At 38.2% G+C, this 10,214-nt stretch overlaps 1 protein-coding gene across 1 annotated transcript; it reads left to right on the forward strand.

Moving 5' to 3' along the window:
* Positions 1-697: 697 nt before the first annotated feature.
* Positions 698-7,976, forward strand: CCT5 (chaperonin containing TCP1, subunit 5 (epsilon)). Its single transcript, XM_010074202.1, has 10 exons — positions 698-754; positions 847-1,011; positions 1,553-1,751; positions 2,513-2,705; positions 3,902-4,051; positions 4,368-4,487; positions 4,898-5,083; positions 6,055-6,192; positions 6,567-6,747; positions 7,690-7,976. The coding sequence occupies exons 1-10, from the start codon at positions 703-705 to the stop codon at positions 7,815-7,817; spliced, it is 1,512 nt and encodes a 503-aa protein (XP_010072504.1). The 5' UTR covers positions 698-702; the 3' UTR covers positions 7,818-7,976.
* Positions 7,977-10,214: the final 2,238 nt, after the last annotated feature.

Here is a 10,214-nt window from a genome sequence, read left to right on the forward strand (position 1 = left end):
TGGGACGAGGTAGTCCTGAGCTTCTCTTCTGCCTCGTGCGAGGCGGAGGGTGCCTGAAGTCTGGTGTAGGCCGCAGATTGGGGGGGTAGGGGGAAGGGAGAGAGAAGGGATCGGCCCCGCGGCTGGGAACCCACCACCCACGCCGGGGGCTCTGCGTGCCCTGAGCCCGCTCCTCCGTCTCCTGGCGTCGGGGTCGTCTCCCCTGTAGGGACAGAGAGCCCATCCCTGGGTCTTCTGGTCAGGGAGGTCCCCGCAGCCCCCCCTTCCTTAGACCCTCCGCCCCCGTCTGAAGCTCGATCATTGTTTCAGCAAAAAGGTCGTGGCTAAGTCGCGGTAGCCTTGTGTGAATGAGTGCGGTCTTAATACAGATAGAAACTGGAGAAAAATTATAGTGGCTTTTCCTTTCAGCGTTGCTTTCTTCTGTTGCTTCCCTGCTTTAAACCTCGGGGCTGTCATTTTAGCCGCTCTGCTTTTGCATGCTTTAGCTGTGTGAGTTGTGCAAGAAAAGGCACGGGAAACGTTTCTGGCATAAAAACAATAGGCATATATGGATTCTTTTTTTCAGTCATAATTGGCTGCTGTCACTTAACTTACAGTATTTACGTTAGATTTTTCTACTGTATTTTTTTAAATCATTATTATGATTTGGGGATGCATGGTAATGAATTAACTTATTTCTCCTTTGTTTTATAGTCTCACATAATGGCAGCAAAGGCTGTAGCAAGTACTTTGAGAACATCCCTTGGGCCCAATGGTAATAACAAAATAATTTTGATGGTTTGTTCTCAGCAATAGTTTTTGGAGGTTTTCTAAATTTTCCCTCATGCATTTAATATATTTTTTTAGGCTTGGATAAAATGATGGTTGACAAAGATGGTGAGGTGACTGTGACAAATGATGGTGCTACTATCCTGAATATGATGGATGTGGATCATCAGATAGCCAAACTTATGGTGGAGCTGTCTAAATCTCAGGATGATGAGATTGGGGATGGAACTACTGGAGTGGTTGGTAAGAAAATAATTTTAAATGTAACTTAGCTTTCCAGCTTTAACATCATGTTTCTTCAACTCTTTTAAGAAATTTTATGTGCAGTAAAAGTAGATTTTCTGTACCACATTTTTAGAGTATTTACTGTTTCAGTATTCTTATAAGTTCTGGCATTTTAGAAGTCTTCTAATCAGAAGGATGCTTTTCAGTCTTTTCTAAGTGTGATTACATTTGAAGTTAGTGTTGAGAGTCCTCTCTGTACTTTCAGAATTTTTCTGTATAAATTTCTTCCATAAGCTTCTGCCTGTTCTGCAATTTTCTTTCTAACCATAGCAAGTAGGAGGGTTTGCTGAGGGGGGGGGGGATGTAGTTTAAGAAGCCTTGAACTGCTAATGTATTACGTTTGCTGAGGGGGGGGGATATCATTTAAGAAGCCTTGAACTGCTAATGTATTACAGATAAATAATCAGAAGGTGTCCTGTTTAATCTTTTGATAATGCATTAAAAAGTATGCTTCAATCTGGGGAATAATAAACATTATTTTAAAAATTTTGTTTTATAGTTCTGGCTGGAGCATTGTTGGAACAGGCTGAGCAATTACTAGATCGTGGTATTCACCCTATCAGAATAGCAGACGGTTATGAGCAGGCAGCCCGCATTGCTATTGAGCATCTGGACAAAATCAGTGACAGCTTTCCAGTTGATCCACAAAACCTTGAACCTCTGATCCAGACAGCAAAGACAACGCTAGGCTCTAAAGTGTAAGTCGCAAAAACTTGAGAAGGATTTTTATATTTCCCTTAAAAGCACTTCCACTTAAAAGGAGAAATCCTGGGTTTGCTTGGTGTTGTGGTGTGTTATTGGAGGGTCTGCTGAAGGTTCTTGCCTTGATCTTGGTGAAAATCTCGATGGACTCCTATTTCAGGATGAAGTGGTGAACCCTTTTTCTCCAAAGGGCCAATTCCATGAGCTTAAACAGCTGTAAAATCAATTTCATTTTATCTGTTCTGGTAGTTCCGTATTTCTGCATCATAGCAGATTCCAAGAGTAGTACATACCTTTTTAAAAATAACAGCATGTTATATTTCCAAGTATATTTTTCTAAAAAAACTTGTAGGATAGTTGCTGGTTCCATAAGTCCATTTTTCATAGTAGGTTCTATGTGTATTATATAAATTCAGACACTGTATGGGCTTCCTTTGCAAAGCTGTCTTAACAGTGGCTTCTGTGACTTGAATGTTTCTTAGCAGTTAATTTTCCTTACTTGTTTCAAATCTGCTGCATCTTTAGACTATGTCCACAAGCCTATGTAAACAAACAGTATTGCGTGTTCTGTTTTCTGCCATATTTAGCATTTTATTTCCATGAACAAATGAGAAGGACCCCCTCTTTTCATGCAGTATACAAGTCATTAGCTGTAGTGATAGTTTTTTCTGTTCAAGATTGATAGAATGGCTTTTTTTTTTTTCTACCAAACTATGGAATATAATGCAACTTTATTGTATTTTTTTTTTAAACTTAGAGTTAACCGTTGTCACAGACAAATGGCAGAAATTGCTGTAAATGCTGTACTGACAGTAGCAGATATGGAACGCAAAGATGTTGATTTTGAGCTGATCAAAGTACAAGGCAAAGTGGGAGGTAGACTGGAAGATACACAGTTGATTAAAGGAGTGATTGTGGATAAGGATTTCAGTCATCCACAGATGCCTAAAGTAAGTGATGTCACTGTGTGTATGTCTCTCGTCTGTAATGGCTTAAATAAGGTTGTCTAACACACTTCAAATTCTGTGCTAGCATTTCTTAAGTATTTAAACAGTGTTGTGTTTTGCCTTGTTTTTTCATCCATATATCAACAGAGAAATGGGAGAAGAGCATTAAATTCTTCATGTTGGAAGAGCATTCAGTTCTTCATTCATCAGTCTTGAGAAACTGAGAAATTATGGGGGGGGGTGGAAATTACTGTACAACTAAGTGAGGGCAAGTGCAGAGTTGTATGCTGAAGCAGAAATAATCATCCATATTGTGTAATATGCTTAATGCAATGCAGTATCGAGAGATGCTTCTGCTCTTTTTAAACTTTGAGTTGCTGTGTTTTCCTGTTTGAAACATCCCAGAAACTATCCTTTTATTATATTTGGTGTAGGTAAGGTTTCCACATCTTTGGGCAGTGTACTTCAAGACAGATGGAGGCAATTTAGAATTTCTGCTATTCTAAAATATCTTCCTAGTAGGTGACTCTTCTTTACCCTATAGAAAAGAAGACTGGTGGAAAATTCTCAGTCTTGTAGAACATAAAAGGTGACTGAAGATGGGTTTGTAGTATTCTCAGTGGTCACAGTAGATGGGAGGGGAAATAATGAGGTGACTGTGAAGATGGGTATGTAGTATTCTCAATGGTCACAGTAGATGGGAGGGGAAATAATGGTTTCATTGAGGTATTTTTCTGCTTTTAACAGCTAAACTATAAAAAAGACATCATTGGTCAAGCTTGTTAAGCGCTTAGTGTCTTGAAGCTGTGGAATTTCTTCTGTAAGTGGGTTAGAGAGACTTTTGATGGAATTGTTTGGGTGAAGATGGGTATGTAGTATTCTCAATGGTCACAGTAGATGGGAGGGGAAATAATGGTTTCATTGAGGTATTTTTCTGCTTTTAACAGCTAAACTATAAAAAAGACATCATTGGTCAAGCTTGTTAAGCGCTTAGTGTCTTGAAGCTGTGGAATTTCTTCTGTAAGTGGGTTAGAGAGACTTTTGATGGAATTGTTTGGGTATGGTTGGTTGCACTTCAGAATCAGTCAAATGATCTTCCCATTTCCTCCTGTCCCTGTGTTTTTAGAGAAATGTCTGTACATTGTGCAAATCCAAGAAAGAAGTGTTACTGAGGTCAAAACTTTTTTTTAATTATACAGGAGCTTAAAGATGCTAAAATTGCAATCCTTACTTGCCCATTTGAGCCACCTAAGCCTAAAACCAAGCATAAGCTTGATGTCACATCTGTGGAAGACTACAAGGCACTGCAGAAATATGAAAAGGAAAAGTTTGAAGAAATGGTGAAACAGGTAGTCTTTCAAGATTATTTCCTTGTGTTCTGTGTTTTTCATAGCCTTTACACAAAATAGCATAGTGCACTGATTTATTTCTGGAAATTAGCTAATAATCCTGATAGGAGGCAACATACAAGCAATTGTAAGGCTATGAATGAAGCTGAATGAAGCTGAAGTTTATGTAAGTAAGAGATACACCCTGGTTTGAAATTTACTTTCATGTCTCTGTATGCCAGATGATTCTTTTTCAGACTTGTGTTTTGAGAAAATTAGGAGAATTAAAACAGTGAATAAATTGTTTTTAATTCCTGTGTTTGTGTGTTGCTTTCAGATAAAAGACACGGGTGCAAACCTTGCTATTTGCCAGTGGGGTTTTGATGATGAGGCAAATCACTTGCTGCTCCAGAATGAGCTGCCTGCTGTTCGTTGGGTTGGTGGACCTGAAATTGAAGTAAGTAAAATCTAAAATTGGGCTGTGTACCAACTCGTAAAATATTTGTTATGTAATATGCTGTGCCAATTGAAAGTTCAGGCTTCCGGGGTATAACTGTGTAATTGTGTATGGGTAGGTATTGGAGAAAAATCATTGGGGATCTATGGGAAGAACCTACAATGAATGGGATTATGGTTTATAAGTGGAGTGTATGCATATTACTTGTTAAAAGTTTTATGCGGCTCAGAATATTTCTGCTATATCACTATTTGCAGAAACAAGGCATGGCCTGAAATATTTTGAATTAATGGGAACATTAATGTTTTGGAGTAGGCATTTGACAAATTCTCTTCCACTGGTTTTATTTATGTTATGAAAAACATAATGAAAAAGTCTTTGCAAAATAATTGATGGCTGTTTAACTTTAGTTAATCGCCATTGCAACTGGAGGACGCATTGTTCCTCGCTTCTGTGAACTCACGACAGAGAAACTGGGTTTTGCGGGTGTTGTCCGAGAAATCTCCTTTGGAACAACGAAGGACAGGATGCTTGTCATTGAACAGTGTCAGAATTCCAGAGCTGTGACCATTTTCATTAGAGGAGGAAATAAAATGGTGAGATGCTTAGTTTGTTACAAATGTTTGATACATAAGTTACAGAATGCATAGTTTCTTTTAAAAGCATGTTAACTCTTATTATTTTTGTCTGAATTTTCTTTGCAGTGTGCACACTTAGAAGGGGGGGGAGGGTTGTAAGTAGCCGTAACTATGTGTTAGATGTCACTTGTTAGATGCACGTCCTATGTTTTTGAATTAGAATTTTGTTTTCTCACTATTAGACCATATAGTTCATAAATATAGAAATAATTTTACCTATAGATGCTCTCATTTGTTTGTTTTCTCATAGAAGGGTGACTTTTTATGAGTAAAGACATTAGCATTTTTGAAAGATTTGGTTTTATTACAGACTTAGGTATGTCACTTCTGGTTTAGACCAGTTAAAAAAAATTAAAAACTCCCCCACAGAATGAGACCATTTTAAATGCTTATGTACTTAATGTGGTTTTTGGGTGTACTGTTAGTGTTAAATTATATTTAGTGTAGGTCAAGTCCTACTTTGTATGAAAAACCTTAGGAAGACAAGAGCATAACCCCTAGTCTCAAGAATTCTTTAAGAAAGCAAAAATACTGCTTTAAAGGTTAACATAACTTGTTAAATCCTTCTGCATCTGTTGAAGTTGTGACTTGACACAAATTGCAGTCTGAAAATAATGTTGGCATTAAAGTGCTTTTTGTCCTGGAAATATTCAAGATTAGAAATCTAATAATGTAAGTTTTTGTCATTTCAATTTACTGATTTAACAAATAACAGTGAAAAGGGGTTTTTTTGTTATTGTTCCTTCTCTGCCACTGAAAGTCTAACATTCTATATGTTGTAATAGTATAATGTAGCAGCAGTAGAGCTGTATTCAAGCCATAAGAAGATCCTACAGTTTATTTGCAGTTTCCATTTCAGTACCAGGAAATATATCTTCATAGCGTTTAGTTGTATATGTTGTAAAATATGTGCTGTTTCATAATTCTAGATCATTGAAGAAGCAAAGCGATCTCTTCATGATGCATTGTGTGTAATCCGGAATCTTGTTCGTGATAATCGTATTGTATATGGTGGTGGTGCAGCTGAAATTTCTTGTGCCTTGGCAGTCAGTGAAGCAGCAGATAAGGTAAAAAAGGAACAATAACAACTTTCTTTAATTTATGAAGGGAAAATAAGGATTAAGTTGGTTTTAAGAGATTCCAATAAACTTAAAAGAGCTTCCAGAAAATCCGTATTATGGAACTTCCTGACATTTACTGATAACCAGCGCTAAAAGTTTTCCTTCCCCTCACTGTAAAAAGTCATTACCAGTACCATTTTCCTTTTATTATAAGAGCAGTTTAAAATTGTTTTAATTTGCAAGTAGTTATCATGAAGAGGTAGTCATTTAGCTATTGAGTTGCATATTCACAAGAAAATCATGTACCATGTATCATTATAGCTAGTGTTTGTTAACTGTGGAGTTAATAGCTATATGAATTTAATTTTTTTTCCCCCTAGTGCCCATCTTTGGAACAGTATGCTATGAGAGCTTTTGCAGATGCCCTGGAGGTAATTCCCATGGCACTTTCAGAGAACAGTGGTATGAATCCAATACAGACTATGACCGAAGTGCGGGCTAGGCAAGTGAAGGAAAATAATCCTGCCCTCGGCATTGATTGTTTGCAGAAAGGAACAAACGGTAAGAACTGCAATACAGAGAAGGAGGAGCATAACAGGGTTTTCTTTCTCAGAAGATCAAAACATTTACAGTTTAGCCTCTCAGCTTTTTTTTTTTTTAATGTGTATCTCTTCAGTGATGAACTCTTGCCCGTTCTCATATTAAATGAGAATGCTGGTAGAGAGATAAATGCATGTCTACCAAGTAGATGATATATAATTGCTTGAAAACCTTTATTTGGTGATTAGTTGAAGATGTTGGCTGACCTTGTAGAACAGGAGTAAAGGCTACTCACTGTGAGGCAAGACAGGCTGTGTTTTAAATACTGGAGTTTTAGTAATCCAGTTTGCACTGCAGCTCTACAAACAGCTGTTTTGAGAAATAAAGTGTTGGAAATCTCTTTAGGTGGTGGTATTCACACCAGTATATATGCATGTATAGGCTTGTAACAAGCATGTGAAAACTTAAGGAACCAATGTATGAAAACTTTCATCTGGAGATACACTTTTCACACGCTTATTCTGTTGCTCTTTTCAGAAAGGAAGGTGGCAAATTTTGGAACACAATGTAAAGCATTGTGTTTCTGTAAATTCATAACCCTCTGTTTAGGTGTTTCTGCTTTACAGCGTTTCAACTTTCACTTCCTCAGTGGTTGCTCAGCCCTTAGGATGCTTCTAGTATTTGTATGTTGAAACTGTACTCTTCAAAAAATAATGCAGAAAGGTGCAAAGCTACAATTGGGGAAGACTTAGTTGGGAAAAGAGTTTGAATCTTAATGTTCCAAGGTTTTTGGTAAGAACTCGGGCATAAAACTGTAGTTTGTACAAATTGTTTCTCAAGTATGGTGGCCAAGAGTAATAATTTTAAAATGTTCTTTAAAATTATGTGGAAATTACTATATTAGGTTAAATGTTATATCTAGATTTGAGGAGAGTACCTAATTCTTCTGCTTCTTTTTCACAGATATGAAGCAACAGCATGTTATAGAAACCTTGATTGGTAAGAAACAGCAGATTTCTCTGGCAACTCAGGTTGTTAGAATGATTCTGAAGATTGATGATATCCGTAGGCCTGGAGAATCTGAAGAGTAAAGGTTGAAAAGCAAGAAACATTAAGGGGGCCACAGCAGTAGCGAAGATGGTAGTATTTTGATGCTTCATCTTCAGCTATTTATTTTGGACACTTTTTGTTTCAGATACTGTAATGGCTAATTGATGGAAATAAAACACAATTTAGCACTGGTGCTTTCACGACTTGTTTCAGAAGTGTTGCATCTTTTCTTAGGCCGATGTGAATATATATATAGAAAAAACCTCTTGAATGTGTAAGAAAAGAACATTGATAATGCAGTAATAAAATTTCATGGGCCCTTTTTCCATTGCTTCTGCAGCTGTTGTTAGCTGCTTGTGAACAAAGCCCACAGATTTTCATTTATAAGAGCTCTTCAGTGAAGCTAACAAAATTATTGTAGGTTCCAGTAATTCTCATATGTTAGATATATCAAGTGTGAAGTTTCAAGATGAAGATTTAAAGGACCTATATTTCATGCTTCCAGTTGCTTCCATTTTTTGTCTTGTGGTACCCTCTAAGTGTGTTCCTGATGTATATGCAAGGCAGAGATTTTTTCAGGGCTATACACATTCAGCCAAGTGTGGGGTTTGGGGTTTTTTTCAAAAACTTTTGTCTATATTAGCACATTTGAGTGCACTTACTTTGTAAGTCACAAGTATGATCTTAGAAGGGTAGAGTAAAATTTACTAGTAAGGTGCCTTGCTTGTACAATTAGCAAAAAACAAGGGGTAGACCAGAACTAATGTGCAATTTTTTTTCAGATTTCAAAAGACAGGGAAGTATTGAAAAATATTAACATTACATTTCACATCCATAGTTTTAAAGTTTCAGAGTATATTAGTACAGAGGAGACTTTCTATTTACTGACCACTGTTACCTAGCAGGTCTTGTTCTAGTCATTATTTGCGATGATTATACATCAGTCAAACAAAACCCTTCAGTGAGTGTTGATAGAGGAAGAAGGGTACAAATAAGAAGTGTGACTTTTATGGTGGAAGACTTCCAGGACTGATTATAGTTAAACTACATTTCCAGAACTGTTTGAGGAAGAATCCTGCAAAGCTTTATTTTCATTGTTAGAACTGAGTACTGAGTGTTTTGTTGTTTTTCTTTTGCCTTTTCCCAAATTGGCTTCATTTACATGCAGTTCAGTGCACAACAAGAGTTACTCAGTTTCACTGCTGCTGAAGTCTGTCAGCCTGAATTGGTTCATGGTTGTAACTGTGAATCTAAAATCCCATAAATGCATCAGCTCACGTAGAGCCATCTCTTTGTTCAGTAACACAAAAACAAAACGGATGTAGCTAGAACTTCAAAGGGGCAATTTAACTTAAATGCCATAAAAGTTGAGTCATTTTGTTGCTGAGCATGGTGTTATGTGGCATAGGCTATCAGTTGGGGTAGTTTGGGTCATCTACCTGCCTGTGCCCTCTCCCAACCTCTTGCGCACCCCCTACCTACTTGCTGGGAGGTGGGGACAGTGTGAGAAACAGGTGGCCATGAAGCTGTGCAAGCACTGTTCAGCAGTAGCTGAAACAGTGGTTTGTTTTCAGCATTGTTTTGGTCACAAATCTAAAGCACAGCACTCTACCAGCTACTATGGAGAAAATTTAACTCCATCCCGGCTAGACCCAGTACACCTATCCTGGCCCCATCTGTGAATTCTGTTACCAAATTGTTTCAAAGCTTTGCCTATTAACTCTTTTTCGGTTACATTGTCTTCTAACATAGCTTAGAAATCATGACATCTTGAAAATGTGAGATGCCAAGAAGAAACAGGCAGTACTGTGCACCACTTCCGCTGCTCTCCTTTTGGATGTCCTGACCAGGAGATGTGGAGGAGGCAGAGGAGGGAGGGTTCTGTGCAGGCAACGCTGCAACCTGGGGAGGTGGGGGGAAGCTATGATTATGCTCTGTGGGATGTATACAGGGTTGGTTCACGGCAGCTGGGAGATGACAGTCAGTAATGTGGACAGATCTTCAGCATGACATGCTCCTCGTTTCTAAGGATGTGTTAGCTGAAACCTGGGTAGAATAAAGCATGTTGGGTTTGGGCAGGTTTTGACTGTAAGCTGCTGCCTAATTCTGAGGCCTCTAGGAACACGGGATGATTTATTTTAAGAATCATGAAATCAGGTGGGTTTGCGTAAGCTGCTGCCTAATTCTGAAGCCTCTAGGAACACGGGATGATTTCTTTTAAGAATCATGAAATCAGGTGGGTTTGGTGGTCTGAGTTATAGAAATGCATTTTTTGTGCTCTCTATATAAATATTTTTTAATGTTGTATTGGGTTTATATCCCCCCAGCACCCTCCCGGTCCTGAGTGTGACCCCGGCAGCCAGCAGGGAGTGTGTCACACAGCTTGGGAGAGGGCGGGGCCGGGACAGCTGACCCGGATTGGCTGTTTCAAACCATGT

This window comes from Pterocles gutturalis, unplaced genomic scaffold, assembly GCF_000699245.1.
Source record: "Pterocles gutturalis isolate BGI_N339 unplaced genomic scaffold, ASM69924v1 scaffold10727, whole genome shotgun sequence".
Lineage (NCBI taxonomy): Eukaryota > Metazoa > Chordata > Aves > Pterocliformes > Pteroclidae > Pterocles > Pterocles gutturalis.

What these genes read in the sequence shown, in the direction of transcription:
- CCT5 (XM_010074202.1), top strand. Translation starts at nt 703, where the DNA reads ATGGCAGCAAAGGCTGTAGCAAGTACTTTGAGAACATCCCTTGGGCCC. An exon ending in GTCATCCACAGATGCCTAAA is followed by an intron (nt 2,706 to 3,901) that starts GTAAGTGATGTC and finishes TTAATTATACAG; the next exon opens with GAGCTTAAAGATGCTAAAAT. An exon ending in TTTGCAGAAAGGAACAAACG is followed by an intron (nt 6,748 to 7,689) that starts GTAAGAACTGCA and finishes TCTTTTTCACAG; the next exon opens with ATATGAAGCAACAGCATGTT.